Below are 18,215 nucleotides of genomic sequence, written 5' to 3'. Positions count from 1 at the left end.
CCCCTGATATAATTTTTAAAAGCAGAATAGAGAATCCACAAGCAAGGATTTGTTTTTTTGCTTCTACCTATATTGGCCCTCCCTCTGAGTGTTGTGTGATTAGCAATCTAGTGCTGTTCCTGGATGTGGAGGAAGAGGAGAGGGTACAGAAAGCTGAGGAAAGGACACTTCTGTCCCAATGTTGGGATATGGGATGCAGGTGGAAGTAAAGAGAATATGTATTCTGAAATTCACACGAATTAGTTTTATCTTCTCACTAAAGCAGTCTAATCAGAATTGTCTCTTGGTATATTCCCTTATTGTCCACTTCTCTTTGGCTCTTAGCAAAATCCCTCTCTAGCCCCTTGGGCTGAGCCCAATGACTTTGAGCCAACAGCCCACGGCTCTCAGAGAAGTTCTGTGTTATTGAGACTGCATGGCTAATGACTGACCAGTGGCAGTTCCTCATGTGAATGTTGTGTGAATGGACTGGCTGAGCAATGACAGTGCAAATCTCGGAAAGATAAATCCTCCAAATAGGAGACTTGCCTTGATTTAACCTATCTAAAGACAGTCTGTTTTCCCCTCTTTCTCCTCCTCCTTTTCCTTTACCAATTCTTAGGTTTTTTAAATTGAACTGTATACTTCTGAATCTGTTACCTCATGAGAAGAATGTATATTATTTTTTTTAATTGGAATAATACAGCAGAAAGAGAAAGTATCTCTTTTTATGCTCCAGGAAGCATACCTGGTTTATAACTTTTGAAGACTTTTAAAAATACACACAAAAATGAGTATGTCTCTCTGTATTTTTTTTTTTTTTTGAGAGGGCTCATGTGAATGAGGGGCAGAGAGAGAGGGAGAGAGGGACAGAAGCGGGGCTCACCTGAAGCGGGGCTTGAGCTCACTGGAAGCAGAGCTGGACCTCACAAACTGTGAGATCATGACCTGAGAGAAAGTCCGATGCTTAACTGACTGAGCCACCCACATGCCCCTGTCTCTGTATTTTAAAAAAGTTGTAACAAATTATTCATACTGATCTACAACTTGCTTTTTTACCTGAGATGTATATTTCACAGGCATTACTATGTGCTTCTTCTGCTGTAAGATCTACTGACTTCGAGAAAATGACTCACAAAACAACCTGAGAGTTTTATTTTATTTATTTTACTTTATTTTATTTTATTTTTGTTTTATTGGGTTTATTCTTTTCAAAGTCATGTGGATTAATTTAAGTGTCTCAAGTAAAACTTTGGTTACAAAATGACATGGTTGGCCAAGAAAACAATTTAGGAACTCACAATTTTCCATCCACTGACTTTTGAACATTTTTTAGGAGAACCCCTTCTCCCAAGGCTGGTTTTAAAGAGTGCTTAAGTAATAAATCTGCTTGAGGAATTGTACTTAGCCATTTCTTTACTAAGGGATGAGCAGAAAAGAAAATAAAGTAAGGAAGAAAAATTTTGAGCTTCCTTATCACACCAGAAGGAAATTCCAACTCATAGTTACAAAATGGGATACCCTAAGACCCTAAGCAACATATTTACTACAATTTTTGCCTTTAAGAAAGCCTCCCAATCCCATCAGTTTCCGTTCTTAAGCAAGGCATGGAAAGGTCTTAATATCTGGGTTAGATGGGGACAAAAAGGTCTCCAGTAATCTAATAAACCAACAAAAGCCTGGAATTCCTTTACTGGTTCAGGGATTGGGAAGGCTTGTATTTTATCAATGACTGCCTCTGACACCACTTGGTCTTACCTGCCCAGATGACACCCAGGACACTGCCCAGATGACACCCAGGAAGGATCTGGTCAGTATTTACTTCCCATCCTTGTGACTTCAAGTGCACCTGTAATGACGCAGCTGCTTGAGACAGGAAGGATAAATCATCACAAGTTAACATTACATCATCTATGTAGTGATAAAGTACCATCTCCTCTGGCAATACCCAGTTTTCCAGATCTCTGGCTACCATCCTATGACAAATTGCGGGACTATGGAGGCACTCTTGGGGCAATGCCTGGAAGAGCCATTGTCTCCTGTTGCATGTAAATAATCTATTGTCATTCACCAGGTCCAATTAGATTTCTTTTTTTTTTTTTTTTTTGATGTTTATTTTAGAGACAGAGAGAGCACAAGCTGAGGAGGGGCAGAAAGAGCCAGAGACAGAATCTGAAGTAGGCTGCAGGCTGTGAGCTGTCAGCACAGAGCCCAATGTGGGGCTTGAACCCATGAACCATGAGATCATGACCTAAGTTGGACACTTAACTGACTGAGCCACCCAGGCGCCCCTAGATTTCTTTACAGGCCAAACTAGACTATTATTGGATGGGCTTTGAGCAGGCCTGATTACCTCTGCCTTTCCTAATTCTTTAATGGTGTCAGTAAACTTGTTATGCTCCCCACTCCCCGTACTTTATATTGTTTTATGCTTATTATTCTTCAGAGGAACTGGCAGCTGTATAGATTCCCATTTTGCAGAACCCACAGTGATGGGTTTTACGACTCCAATGTGCAACTTGAATTTGCCTGTCATGGTAGTTAGGTCTAGATCCTGTAAAACATCTACACCCAAAACATACTGACGAATGGGTGATACATGCACTAGAAAACAGCAGGGTGGGAGCCTGCCAATCTGTAGGTAGAGACTAGTTTGTTTGACCTTGATAATTTGTCTCCCATAGTATCAATTGCTTCTATTTCTCCCTGAGATATCAAGGAGTTTCCATAGATTAGTGTGCATTCAGCTCCAGTGTACATTAGAGCTAGTACAGTCTGTCTGTTAGTGTGAAACTAATAAATGATTAATTCAACATGGGGCCTCTGGTCACCCCTATTGTACTCACCAGAGGGCAATGTTGATCTAACTTCTAATCTCTAGGAGTAAGGAGTACCCATACTCTAAATTCACTTGTTAGCAGAGGGGCACTCAGGAACACATCTGGCTTTTTTGAGCCTTCTTTCAAGGGAATAAACTGCTTTCCTTTAGTCAATGCCTTCCATAGGCTTAGCAAGACCCATTGGATTGTTTGTCTATATTTCCTCTTGGGGTCCTAGATAATATTAGAGTTTACAACTAGTAAATCTAGTTGTTTACTAGAGACCCTGATGGACCCCCTTTCTGCCATTTTATTATTGGCAGGATCCTTTGTTTTTCCATTTTTCAACCCATCTATTTCCCCTATGCCAGATTCTTTTGGTTTCATGTAAGTCAGCCATCATAGCCACTACTGTAGCAATGGACTGATTAACCATAGGTGCAAGGACAGATACTAAAGTCTCATAACATGCCCCTGAGGGATGGTCTTTCATATAAGAGGAAAATAATTATTTGGTCCTCTAAAATGCTGAATGTAAATGGCATGTTTCATTCCCAGTTCTCATATAATTTCTTATAGTTCTTCCATAGAGGTCCAGTGTAATGGAGGGTAGGGAAAAATCCCCTTCATTAGGCCAAGTCATCTTTTTTTTTTAAATTTACATCCAAGTTAGCATATAGTGCAAACAATGATTTCAGGAGTAGATTCCTTAATGCCCCTTACCCATTTAGCCCATTCCCCTCCCACAAACCCTCCAGTAACCCTGTTTGTTCTCCATATTTAAAGAGTCTGTTATGTTTTGTCCTGCTCCCTGTTTTTATATTATTTTTGCTTCCCTTCCCTGATGTTCATCTGTTTTGTATCTTAAAGTCCTCATATGAGTGAAGTCATATGATATTTGTCTTTCTCTGACTAATTTCGCTTAGCATAATACTCTCTAGTTCCATCCATGTAGTTGTGAATGGCAAGATTTCATTCTTTTCGACTGCTGAGTAATACTCCACTGTGTATATCTATCTATCTATCTATCTATCTATCATATATATACATATATATACATATACACACATATATATGTATATATATCATATATATACATATACACACATATATATGTATATATATGTGTGCATATATATATATATGTATATATATATATATATATATCACATCTTCTTTATCCATTCATTCATCAATGGACATTTGGGCTTTTTCCAAATGTCATATGGGCTTCATATGCAACAATTTATGCTTCATCTTAGAAGGGAGATGTATGTGAAGTCATATGATATTTGTCTTTCTCTGACTAATTTCGCTTAGCATAATACCCTCTAGTTCCATCCACGTAGTTGTGAATGGCAAGATTTCATTCTTTTCGACTGCCAAGTAATACTCCACTGTGTGTGTGTGTGTGTGTGTGTGTGTATATATATATATATATCATATACATATATATACATATACATGTATACACACACACACACACATATATATATATATATATATATATATATATATATATATATATATCACATCTTCTTTACCATTCATTCATCAATGGACATTTGGGCTTTTTCCATACTTTGTAGGCCAGGTCATTTTAATGCTAGAGTTTATCAAATCAATCAAATTAGCTAAGCACTTACCCATGCCTGCGGCATGGTATATAACCTTTGTTCCAAGGCAAGTTGAGCAGTGACTGAGGCCATTTTTGACATCTCAGACCCTCTAACACAATACCATCTGTCCCAATATTCCACAGTTGTAACATACAAGATGCATCCCTTCTTGGCCTTTTTGCTTAAAATGCCTCATTAGCTCCACTAATTCACCTCATAGTCATTTTCTGACTTGTCGGAATTTATTCTTGGTTATCTCAAGGCTCATGAGGGGCCTGGGTCTTTGTTTGAATCAAAGGGTATGACTGTAAGTCATTTTCCTCCTCTATTATAATATCCTCCCCATAAGCGGAGTCATTATTCCAGGGATCCTAAGCTTTAGGGTCCCAATTCTCTTGAAATATAATAATTCTCACTTTAGTGTATGGTAGCCTGCACCCATGCATCTTTGCCATTGTACATGCCATACTTTCTAAGCATTTCTCCTGCTGTTGTATTCTTGTGGATAAGATATCCATATTAGATGTGGCTTGTACATCCTTTTCCAAAGTCAATGCTTCTCTAGTCTGTTCTAATTCTCTCCTTACTTATAATTCTGCAGTGTCTCATAATGCACATATCTCTGGCCAAGCTACTGCCACAATAGCTTGTTCACTTTCCCTTCCCTTTTCCCTACCATTCTAGATAGGATATCTAACAATCCTTTGGGCCATTTCAGGGTATCCCCCTATTCATGCACTGCTCCAAAATGCTCAAAAAACCTAGCTGAGTCTTCCCACATGACAGTGGCTGGCCAGCTTGGGATTTCCCCCACCGACAATGGGATTTCCCCCACGGACTATGGGCTTTCCCCTGACAGAGCCCCTTTATCTCTGCTTGTTTTGTTTTAGGTCTCTAGCTTAGCTCACCAATTGTTAGAAGATGGAAGAGGAACAGTAAAGTATCCTTTGAGATACTTTGAAACCTAAAAATGAAGTAAGCCACTCCATACCATTTATACACAGTTTTACTGATATGGGGATTGGGTGGATGACGATCCAGGTGCTTTGCAGCTGTTGTCTGCAAGGTCTGGAGCTTAATCCACAGATTTTATAGAGCAAGGGGGTATGCAGAGGCCATTGTGGGGTCAAAGTGTTTAACATTTAACAGATCATCTGTACACCAGAGTGGGGGAAGGGAAGAAACGATGTTATCTCTACTAGTTATCTAAACAACCTTAGGGATGATCAGATTAAGCCTTCTTGCATTCTGGTTAGGGGATACATAAACCTCCAAGGAGCTGGAACAAGTATCCCTGAGGGAGATCATTGCAGGGAGAGGAACAAGATGGAAGGCCAAAGAATCAGTCCGCTCTCCTACACCTACACTAAATGTAGTCTAGATGCTTTTGGTATATTGTAGAAGAAAAGGTATCCAAAGGTTTGGGAGTTTCAAATGTTAGAGTGGATTTGTCATGTAACAATGCTCACTCACCACAGAAGGGTATATATAGAGGACACACCTTCTTCCACTATGACTGTAAGAAATAAATTTGTGAGGGAAATCCTAGTATCTTTGAAAAGCTCTGTGGTCACTCTTCTCAACAGATTAGAAATTACAGTGGAAAATGCTGCCACTGAATTGAGATTCTTAAATGCAATGGGGTAAGTGGATCCTGGGTGGCAGGAGCCAAATGGTGGCACTTAATCACCAAAGATAAGGTGGATGTAGAGGCCACTTTTAGGTGACATGCTTGAGCAATAGAAACTTGAGCAAGACAAAAGGGCCCACAGTGACTACCAAGCGGATGTAAACAGGCTGAGTGACCAACCTCGACATAGCCATAGGCCCTAACTGACCAATGAGCTACTTACAACCAGGCACAGGTACCAAAAAAGGGAAAATTCCATATGTTCCCATATTTCCTCACTCCACTCTATAACTATAGTCCCTCACCACTGTGGCAGATAGTTTCTCCTTTGCTGTCCTGCCCACTGCTCCATTGCAGTGTGTTCAATAAATTTCTATCTCCTTTGTTCTGGCTCGGGTGAATTCTTTCACTGCCAGTGCCACTGGCCCCCACCCAACTGGAACACACCACAGTGGACATGGTTACCAAAGTGGACAGCAGAGTTGCTGCAGTAGTTAGAACAGTCTGACTTACAAGGACCTATGGCACTGGCTAGCTGATAATAGTGTCCCTAGAAGAGAAACAGGTGGGCAGTCTACTAAATTCTTATATCATCTGTAAAAGCAGATGAGTTCTAGGTCTAACTTGAACAGCAGAAGTCTAACTTGAAAAAAAAAAAAAGAGTTACAGCCCCTCAATTAATTCCAGGACTTGAGACAGTTTACAGACTCCAAACCCTTAACTGAAAGGTAACCTGGGTCCCCACTACACTGTTGATTTTTATTCTGTTTATACTCTTTTTACTGTTCATTTTTTTCTCCCAGGCTTTTCCAAAGAGGCTGATAGCCTTTTATAAAGGTGATATGTTTTGGAAAAAATAAGACAATCAGACATTTTGGGAACTACTCAATACTGCCTCTGAACTGACACTAATTCTAGGAGACCCAAACCTCATACATCAGAGTAGGGGTTTATGGAGAAAGGGTGATCAATGGAGTTTTTGCTCAGGTCCATCTCAGTGGGTTCAGTATAGTTTTTTCCCCCCAGTTCCAGAATGGATAAATGGAATTGACATTCTCAGCAACTGGCAGAATTCCCACACTGGTTCCCAGATCTGTGGAGTTAGGGGTATTACAGTAGGAAAGACCAAGTGGAATTCACCAGAACTGCTTCTACCTTGCAAAATAGTAAGCCAAAAGCGGTGACACATTTCTGGAGGGATTTCAGAAATTAGGGCCACCATCAAGGACTTGAAAGATTCGGGGATCGTGATTTTCACCACCACATCCCCATTCAATTCATCTACTTGGCCTGTGAAAAAAACACATGGATCTTGAAGAATGACAGTGAATTATCATAAACTTAACCTGTGAATTATCATAAGCTAACCATAAACTTAACTCCAATTGCTATTCCAGATCTGGTTACATAGTTTCAGCAAGTTAACGTATCCCTTACTACCTGGTATGCAGGTATTGATCTGGTAAATGCTTTTTTCCCCTCCACACCTATTAGTAAAGACCACCAGAAGCAGTTTGTTTTCAGTTGGCAAGGCCAACAATACACCTTTACCTTAGGGGCATATCAGCTCTCCAGCTGTACATAATTTAGTTCTCAGGGATCTTGATTATCTTTTTTCCCCACATCATAGTGGTCCATTACATTGATGACATTATGCTAAATAGAACTAGTGAGCAGGAAGTAGCAACTATTTTAGACTTACTGGTCTTATTGGTAAGACATCTGCATGTCAGAGGGTGGGAAATAAATCCTACAAATACTTAAGGGCTTCCCATCTCAGTAAAATTTCTAGGTGTTCAGTGATGTTGAGCATGTCAAGATATCCCTTCTAAGATGAAGCATAAATTGTTGCATCTGGCTCCACTATAACCAAAAAAGAGAATGCTTAGTGGGCCTCTTTGGATTTTGAAGGCAACATATTCCTCATTTGAGTATGCTACTCTGGTCCATTTACTGAGTAACCCAAAAACACTGTTAAATTTTGAGTGGGGCTCAGAACAAGATAAGGCTGCAACAGGTCCAGGCTGCTATCTATGCAAGCTGCTGGGCCCCTTGGACCATATGATTCAGTAGATTCAATGATGCTTGAAGTATCAGTAGTAGAGATGCTGTTTGGAGCCACTGATAGGCTCCAATAGGCAAATAATAATGCAGACCCTTAAGGATTTGGGGAGTGAAGTCACGCTATCCTCTGCAGATAACTATTCTCCTTTCGAAAAACAGCTTTTAGCTTGGCTACTGGGTATTAGAGAATAAATGCTTAAAAATGGGCCACCAATTTCATGAGCTGCTCATCATGAACTGTGTATTATCTGACCCACCAAGCCACAAAGCCAAATGTGCATTGCAGCACTCCATCATTAAGTAGAAGTGGTATATATGGGATTGGGTCTAAGCAGGCCCTCAAGGCAGAAGTTACATTAGGAAGGGGCCAAATGCTCATGGCCCCCACTCCTGCCTTCTCGCTCCCAGCCTCAACCTATGGTCTCACAGGGCATTCTCTAAAATCAGTTGATTGAGGAAGAGAAAGCTTGGGCTCGTTTATAGATGGTTCTACGTGATATGCAGACACTAACTGAAGTGGACAACTGTAGCACACTATGACCCCTTTTTGGGACATCCCTAAAGGACAGTGGTGAAGGGAAATCCTCCCTGTGAGCAGAACGTTGAACATCTGGTTGTTCATTTTGCTTGGAAGGAAAAATGGCCAGAAGTGCTATTATATACTAATTCATGAGCTGTAACCATGGTTTGGCTGGATTATCAGGGTCTTGGAAGAAACATGGTTGGAAAATTGCTGACAAAGAGACCTAGAGAAGAGGTGTGTGAATAGAGCTCTCTGAATGGGCAAAAAGCATGACTATATTTTTGTCCCATGCAAATGCTCACCAAAGGTAACCTCAGTAAATCAAGTGAATAAAATGACCTGTTTTGTGACTACCAGTCATTCTTTCCCCAGCCACTCCTGTGATTGCAAATGAGCTCATGAATGGTGGCTACGGTAAAAGATGGAGGTTATGCATGGGTTCAGCAATGAGAATGTGAGCTCCACAAGAGACAGACTGTGACTATACCTTTGTTCTTGTGTCCCCAGAACCGACAGCACAGTTGAATGAGGAAATATATTAACTACAAAAGTTTTAATATGTAGTACTGAGAAAAGAGACCATGGAGCAGCTCTTGGTAATAGTTTCTTATTAAGTTATTTAAAAATAGTGATGACCATGAACATTTCTGAAATTCTGTAAAGTGATGGGAGACAAACACACATACACACATACATACATATGTATGTATGTAAACATGTATATATACACTAATACTTGCTTTTCTTTAAACTCCCACGAGTTTTTTGTTTTAGATTTTTATATCAGCCAAAAGGTAACTGAGTTTAGGAAACAGCCAATTTCAAATTTTATAGGCAAAACATATAAATGTGGTCTTAACTGTAACTTAACTGTAACTTTCATCAATCATAAATCACTAACAGAAATAGGGAAGTCTATACTTGCTTAAGATTTTGTAAGTATACCTTGGAGATGGTGATGAAAATTAAGTGCAAAAAATGAGTTTTCTAATTACAGTAGTTTCCCCTTATTTGTGGGTAATACATTCCCAGACTCCCAGTGGATGCCTGAAACTGCAGATAGTACCAAACTCACACTCGTTTGACCTTTGAACAACACAGGTTTGAATTGTGTAGGCCCACTTTTTTTTATACAGTATAGTTTTAATGAGTTAAACATGATGCTACTCTCACATGCTTCTACACAAGAGTTTACAAACCCTTGTATTTTAATGAAAATGTCACTTGAAAGATATATTGTACAAAGTGTACTTTCAGTGAGTTAAGCACAGGAGTATTCCAATATGCTTCTACATATAAGTTTACAGACTTATATCTCAAAAATGTTATCTGAAGTTATATATATGCAATGTGGTATCAGTGGTTTAAGCATACGGCTTATCCTGTGCATGTAGGCCCACTTACACGTGGATTCTTTTACAGTTATGTATTTTCCTAATGATTTTCTTAACATTTTTCTCTATTGTAAAAATACTGTATATGATACATATAACATCTAAAATACATGTTAATTGTATTATTGGTAAAGTTTCTGGCCAACAGTAAGCTATTAGTTAAGGTTTGGGGAGTCAAAAAGAGACTTCGGGAATTCAAAAGTTATACAGATTTTCAACTGCATGAGATGGGGATAGGGTTGGCACCCCTAGGCCCCACGTTATTCAAGGATCAACTGCACTGTTTTTTCCTATACATATATGATAAAATTTAATTTGTAAATTAGGCATAGGATAAAATCAACATGAAAATAGAATTATAGTATATTGTAATAAGTTATGTGAATGTGGTCTCTGTCAAAATATCTTATTGTACATACTCATTCTTCTTGTGATGTGAGAGGTGATTTTATATTTATATATATATATATGTGTGATGAGATGAAGTGACGTGAATGACAGGCACTGTGATATAGCATCAGTCTACTATTGACCTCCTACTCACCTGTCAAAAGGAGGATCATTTGCTTCTGGACTGTGGTTGACTAAAACCATGGAAAGCAAAATTGCAATTAAGGAGGGACTACTATACTCTGAGCCCATTCTCTCCCCTAACAAGATGTCCATGTGTTACAGCTACAAATCCACATAAGCCAATTCCTCCCTCATAACTTGCCAAATTGTCTCACTTTTCCTTACTTCCTCTGAAATATTAACTACGATAAGTAACTATTTGGATGTCTGGACTATAGGAAATACTGGTAGCCTGTTCTTCAGACTAGATTTTGTAGTGATAAAATTTATTTCCAGCTCTCTTTATTTCAAGTCTATTGGCTCCTTTGAAATTCTTTTAGATGATAGATATGGTTTGGAACTTTTCACAACTTAAAATATAAAGGTCTTTGGAAGTTACAAAAACAAATACTTTAGACATCTGAGGTCTTGACAGACTTGAAACTTTTTAAAATACAAAGCCATCATGCTTCCCTTCAGTTTAGCACCCAGATGTTTCCTTAGAGTCTTGAGTTGTTCCAGGATTCTGTGGACACCACTGAGTTAGCCTGCTGTTGCAAAGCAAGATGAAGGAATCCTTTCTTAGAGAAAACTCAGATTGAATATGGTACATTATATTGATGTATGGACAAAAATTATTGAAGGTTTTGTGGGCTATAAGGTTCCAGTTGTCTTCGGTCTCTCATTCCCTTCATAATTGAGTATGGCTATATTAAATATTTCACCAGCTTAGTCCTTGTGTTTTCTTATTGATTGGGAGCATGAGATTTTTAAACACACATACACCTGCTTCTTTGGCCTGCAGAATGTAGGTATATTTTCACAATTTTCCCCCTACTAATAAAAATACATGTCTTCCGTGGAACAGGTTAAAGAAAATAATCATCCATAACCCACTCAAAAGTTTGGCATATTTTCTTTCCATCTTTTAAATATACAAATATATTGTCTTATTTGTATTTACTACCTGTGCAACCATATGCTTAGGCTGTTTTTTCCCTTCCAAGTTTAGTTTTAATTCAGAGATTACGTAGCTAGCTAAGCCCCCAATTTTGACCCAGTGATCTTCCTAGGCCAGAAGCCTATTTTTGTAGTCCACACTCATCTCTTGTGGATCTTTAACACATTTTTCCAGTTACTATCAAACATGAGAGACTTGTTCATCATAGACATTAAATATACTTTTGCTAACACTAGGCAACAAATGAGGCTTTTCCTAGAAGAGTTATGTGAAAGCCATCAGAGACTTGGCAGAACAAAGATAAAACAGACTTGGTAATCCAGAATCTGGTCCTTATTCAACTGCAAAGTAGTCACATGGTCTTTACCAGCAATTCAAGGAGATGCTTCAGTAACTGGCTCTGAGACTTTTTTCCCATAACCTTACTAGGTTTTAACCATCTTGAGTCAAAGGAAGAGAATCTCCTTTTCTAGTGTCTAAAACCTAAGATCTTAATGTCTTCTCACTTTCCTAAAGAGTGAATTGTTAAATTATTAAAACAATTTACCTTTGCCCTTCCAGATTGTTATGTTTTGCTAGATTCAGGGTTGGGTCAACACAGCCAATAGGCAGCTGACATAAAATCTGCATATTTGTTAATTAGAAAATCTTGAGAACCACCCAGCGTCCTTCTAATGCACCACTGGCATATCCAGTTATATCTTTATAGCCCAATTAGATTTTATAACTACACAAAAAGTTAATGCATTGAAAACAGAGAAGTTCCACCTCTACATGTTGAGTTAAAATTTATTTTAAAAGGTAAAGTTTTATATATCCTTTGAAAAAATTAAAATTCAAAAGTCTTAGAATTAAGTAATGAGTCTTCAACATTATAAAGCTATTTATAACAGCAATTAAGGTAGTGGTAAAGTTTTACCCTTATAAAAATGTCACAGAATTCAAATCACAACTTGGATCTTCACTGATTCAAGTGTCTTATCTTACATAAGGGTTTGGTCAGTTTTAAGATAAAAATTCCTCCAGATACGCTGTCCTTAAGTCCTCTAATATCCCCATCCACCAGCTTACACAGTGGGATAGCTGGCTGCCGTAGCAATTCCACAGTGGTTGTTCTGGTCTTTGGCCATTTTTACATAGCCACTCCAGCCCCATTCTGGACCCCAACTGAAAAAAGAAGATGTTTTTTGTTTTATACAAAGTATCAAGTACATATTAGCTTCATTAGTAATAGCTAATACTTAAAATAGGGCTTTCCACATATCAGGTGCTATCAAGCACTATTCTAAGTGCTATTACATATATTGGTAAGTATATCAATTCCCACAGGTCCTTAACTTTTTAAGATAGGAAACTGAGGCAGGGCTAGGATTCCAATGTAGCAGTTTGTTTCTGCAAGCTATCTTATACCCCCTCTCAAAGAACTTTAGCAGTGAAAATGGATCCAGAGGACCTCAAAGCCTCTGGGAATTGGGAAGTAGAATCAAATGGCAGGGCAACAAATGGTAACAGGAAGGACATACAGAGCCCACTGGACTCTTAGAAAATCCTTCAGAGTTAAAAGAGTCAGCAGTTGTTTCTGCTCAGTATACCTTGTTGAAAAACTGGACACAAAAAAGGAAACCAGCCCTTAACCTTACAGGTGCAAAATCCTTTATCTAAACTCTTGGGGCCAGATGTGTTTCTGAATAAAGTTTTCAAAATTTGGAAATGCAATGTTATAAATATGTAATAATAAGTCCAACAAGCTTGCTACAGAATCCTGTAATCAAACATCAGTACATTTTACCCTTATAAAAAATGTCAAGAGTGTTCACTCTAAGTTCTGGGATTTCAAAATGAGTTTTGGATTTGAAATCAAATACTGATTCCAAACAAGCACTCCCTTTTCAATTTAATATATAACATTTGGAGTTTTATACCTGTTCTTGACAATCCAAAATTTTTTACTTGAATCCGTTTCTTCAAAGCCATAGCCAACTACAAGAACACCATGATCCAGGTTTTCACTGCTGCAGTCTGGATCATAATAAATGCCTAGAGGAGTAAAATTTGGGGTGAGAAGCTTCAATTGACACATGACTGTAACTCACCCTATCTACCACGGTTAAGAGACATCTCAAAATTCATTGAAATGCCATTAGCAAATTACATATAAAGCTTAAATATTTACCAAAAATAGTTATGGTAACTAATAAACTCAACTCACTAGAAATCAACAAAATTCCACTAAACCCAAAATATTTTCTATTCGAAAAGGATTTCCAATAATAAGATCTAGTTATCAAGGCTAAGACGATTTAGCTACTTCTACTAATATTACTTAGCATAATCCTTTCTACTTCTAAAATGCCAACTAAGGAAACAGCACAATATAAAATAACACTTGAGCCACAGGGTTCTTTACAGTTCAATAGTAAACATTATTTGGAAAAAAGGTCCAACAACTGGAGAATACTTACATCAATTATTTGTATTTGCAGAATTACACAGCCATTTAAAAATACTTAAGGAGAGCTTGTCATGAGAAAATGTCTAAAATATGTCAAATGGAAACATCACTATATTAAATGCACACACTCAAAATTCTACAGTCTTGGAAAGCAGGACTCCAAACCTAACACCAAACAATTATGGTGGTGTTTTCCAATTTTGCCTGCCTGAACTTCTATAATAAAAATACAAACACCTACCTGATTTATAGAACTGGAACGACTGATGGCCTGCATCAATAGCAACAGAGATGGGCCCCACAGTTGCCACTGCCTTCATCAGGGCCTTCTCCCGCTGAGGGATGTCCACAAAGCCGGTGTCATTGGCAGCAGAACACTCAGGCTTGTAGTTACAGGGCTCTGAGTCCTTTTAAAGGTAAATGGGAAAGAAACTTGATCACTACCATCCACACCTCCAGTTCTAGGACCTCAAGACTCAGCAGTTTGCAGCTTAATGATTTCCAAGTCAGCTTTGTTGTGAGTTAATAGCCAAATGTTTCTGATTTGAAATTGAAAACTTAGCAGATGTTATCTTCAGTGAAACCCCTTAGGCCTACTTGTCCATAAGAAATTTTTCACTATGCAGAAATTATGTGCAGAATGGTGTATAAAAAGCCTCCAAGTTACACAGAATTAAGGACAGCTATGTGCTAACCATCTAATCAGAGAACCTGTGCTAAGGCTGATAATTTATAGTGACAGTTCTGTCAGTTTGCATCTAAAATGTGAATGCTGAGTAAAGTGTCTGTTATCTTTGAAAATGTTCAGCTTTCAAAAGCTGAGCTGGAATAACAAGATAAGGAGCTCCATTTACCCTTCCAAGATACGGATAAGACTCCTCTGTGTCCAGGCCTCCATTTTCCTTAACATACCAGAAGGCATTATCCATTAGGCCACCATTGCAGCCCTCATTGCCTTGAGGCCGAGAGCAGTCCACCAGGTTCTGCTCACTCAGTGAAACAAGTTGGCCAGTTTTCCGGAACATCTGTCCTTCAAGAGCACCAGTTGCACTAAAAGCCCAACAAGAACCACACTGACCCTGAAAATAAAAAAGTTATCACTTTATAAGATAAATACAAAGATTCATAATAACCCATATACCCGAATATTCTTAAAACAAAACAAAACAAAACAAAACAAAACAAACAAACTCCACTGTCTACCAAAGCAAGGACACTAATTCCTTTTTGGCTTTATTCTTGGAAGGAGATCCGCTAAATATTATCATACCTGATTCTTCACAGGAGTTACATAGCCTTTCTCTCTCCAATCCACAGATTTGGGGATCTCAGCAAATACAGGTTCTTGGAACACTTTCCCTTTCTTGTGCTTCTGGTTTTGAAAACCATTCATCACCTGCCTGAATTCTTCATTGGTCTTTAAGGAAAAGTAAGTAAAATGTTGAAAAGGCAAGAGGTTATTTTGCTAAAGTACAGAGGACAGGAAGCACAAAAAGCACAGCAATCCACGCTGACACTCACCATGTCACCAAAAGCATTCATTGCCATTGTGAAGCCATGTTTCCCTTGGCTATATTCTCGGTTATGCAGTTCAATCATTTTTATATTCTTCTCCCACACTGCTCTCCTCCATCCTTCTTCATTCTAGAGGCAAATATATAACTTACCATCTTTATTCCTACTTAAAACCAGCCCATCTTCACCTAGTGGATTTGCAGACAGGGAAAAAAACCATGGCCCAGGATGGCTTATATTTCTGGGAGCTGTTCTCTAGCAACCACACAACAGGAATTATGCCCCATATTGTGCTCAATAATGGGTGCGATGAAGTTATTGCCTTGGTGAAAGCTGACTTCTACATGCTACTCTCTGGCTATAAACTCCCAATGGCAAGGGACTCTTTCTCTTTGGGGGCCCCTTTGGACAGTTTCATATGTTACCTACCATGCCATATAATCTCTTGTGTGTTGCCTTCCATTGGTACCATTGTGCATTTAAACTTTGATCGAATTTTGAAGCAGCTGAGGCTATTCCCAAGCAAAGGGCAGTCAGGAAGAGTGAAGGATTCATGTTTCAAAAACCTAGAAAGGAAAATGAAATCAGTATTTGATGAGACCAATCCTTTAAAAAAGCCATCCTATTTTCTCCTGAGATGTTGTAGAGTAAAAACATTTAAAGTACCTTCGCAAATATTTACAGGTCCCTGGAAGAAGGCTAAGGATGTGGGTGGAGAAAAACAGGCCAAGGACTTGGAGGTATATGATTCAGCCATCAAAATTAAAAACAGGCTGACAAGTGCTATAGGAATTGAAACAGACTTCATTGTAATAGTGCAATGATAATTTAGGTTTTGATCAGAGTTTCAGAATCTTAAGGCAACTAAGAAGCTGTTGGTCCAAGTTCTTTACTGAAAATACCGAGGTGACCCAGGAAATCTTATTTATCAGAACACCTGATCCCAAGTAGGGACAGGGATCCCCAGGGGTTAGGTAGCCACCTCACATCTTTCTTTTGACAAATATACAGCAAGGGGTGAGACATGCTTCTTGAATTGAAAGCTTTCTGAAAGACCTTCCCAGAAGGTGGGCAGGATTGCACCCAGTGCTCTGCTGTCCCCACATTTGGTCTCTGCCGCCAGCACCGCCATTAACTACCCCCAAACTGAGGAAGAAATCACGAGGCAAGAGGGCGTCCAGAGCCCCAGTTCCCGACCGGGACAGGGCCACGCTCTCCCGGAGTTCAGAGCACCTTCTCGGGCCTGGCCCAGAGGGACACTGCAGGCGGGGCCAGGCCGGAGGCTCTCCGCCCCGCTCGCCTCCCTCAGCTTCCAGACGATGTTCACAGATCGAGGTACAGGGAGCGCCGGGCCCCACAGCCCTTGCGGAGGTCAGCCTGCCATGTACCTCCTGGCCAGGCCCAGTCCCGTGGGGCCCCGGCTGCCAGACCTGTGCCCGCCACGGCCCTGAGACGGACCGACTCCTGCACAGCCTAGGACCTCCCAGTGGTCTCAGTGTCGCCCTGGGTTCCCCGAACCGCCCTGCCCCCACTTCCCATCTTCAAGGCTTACAGGATCCAGGCAGCGTCGGCTCAGCCTCACCAACTCCAGGCAAGTAGATGTTTTTATTCCCGCGGGTCGCGCCCCACACTTGCCCGTGCCCTGGGGTGAATCCCCTCCTCCAGTACCGGTCCCCAGACCAAGAAGTTGACCTACGGCGTCCACAGCTGCGCAGGCGCACTCCACAGACACAAACACAAACCCTTCCCAGATCGCCGAGGCCGGGGATTGTGGCCCAGCTGCTCCTGACTCAGCCTTTAAGGCCTCGGGAATTCTGCACGCCTGGCCCGCCCTTACGGTCTGCTCGCGCCGCGATTGGCTGCACCGGCATGTGGGCGGGGCCTCCAGGCTTGGGACTCCCAGCGCGTGAAGCGGCTCAGTCTCAACTTGTCCCAGGACTGCTGGGCTTTGCTTCTGTGCGCTCCGGACATCGCTGAGGAGGGGGTGAGGCACCTCACTGGGGACCGGATCAACTTACTACCCCGAATTCATGAGATCGGCGGGTGGTCGTACTGGAGCCCCTAGCGCGTCGCTTTGCGGGTCCTTAGGTGCTGAAGTTTTTGGCTAAAATCTCCCGGAGGACTGAGAACGGTATATTCTAGTCCAGTGGTTCCTGTTTATTCCAAGCAAAAATGGGGCGGGTGGAGGATGCAGAACCCACAGACAGATTTGTTATCAGTGTTTCAGGATGGGATGCCTCTGGGTTTTGGAAGAATCTGGAGCGGACTGGAAATCCCCAAAATATGGGACGCAATGGGCAAGACCTAGTCCTTGGAAGGAAAGGGGATGGACTGGATGGGTGTACAGAGGTATGGCCATTTCGTAATGGTTCTCTTCTGTTCCCCGCCCCCTCCCTTACCTCTCGAGCCATTCACAAAACCAATAGAAAGGAATTACTTACAGGAAAAAAAAATGGTTTCATAAAAAGGGGAAAAGTGGTTGAGAAGGGTGGAAACTAATTTACTTAAACTCTGCATTAGAGATTGATTGTTAGGTCTTACTCAGTATCCAAAGTGCTTCTCTTGAGATATAAGGAATATACATACTTTAATAACACTTAACGTGGTTATGCACTTTGAAGAAGTGTTTCCGTTGGAGAACAAATAGATATAAATATATTTGTGTGTGTGTGTGTGTGTGTGTGTATGTGTGTGTTTATATACAGAC

General features: G+C 40.2%; 1 protein-coding gene and 1 pseudogene across 1 annotated transcript; one reads left to right on the top strand and one right to left on the bottom strand.

The window, feature by feature from the left end:
• Window positions 1–1,975: 1,975 nt before the first annotated feature.
• Window positions 1,976–8,442, top strand: LOC106971457 (uncharacterized; annotated as a pseudogene).
• A 3,870-nt stretch (window positions 8,443–12,312) lies between these two features.
• On the bottom strand, window positions 12,313–17,207 carry LOC106971491 (procathepsin L). Its single transcript, XM_015068309.3, has 8 exons — window positions 17,061–17,207; window positions 15,938–16,074; window positions 15,515–15,637; window positions 15,264–15,410; window positions 14,848–15,072; window positions 14,235–14,400; window positions 13,464–13,578; window positions 12,313–12,708 (listed from the first exon to the last, which is right to left on the bottom strand). The coding sequence occupies exons 2-8, from the start codon at window positions 16,061–16,063 to the stop codon at window positions 12,609–12,611; spliced, it is 1,002 nt and encodes a 333-aa protein (XP_014923795.2). The 5' UTR covers window positions 16,064–16,074; window positions 17,061–17,207; the 3' UTR covers window positions 12,313–12,608.
• Between the last annotated feature and the right edge of the window lie 1,008 nt (window positions 17,208–18,215).

The sequence above is a fragment of the Acinonyx jubatus genome, chromosome D4, assembly GCF_027475565.1.
Source record: "Acinonyx jubatus isolate Ajub_Pintada_27869175 chromosome D4, VMU_Ajub_asm_v1.0, whole genome shotgun sequence".
NCBI lineage: Eukaryota > Metazoa > Chordata > Mammalia > Carnivora > Felidae > Acinonyx > Acinonyx jubatus.
Note: the sequence above shows the minus strand (reverse complement) of the source record. Positions and strands in the feature narration are given on the sequence as shown.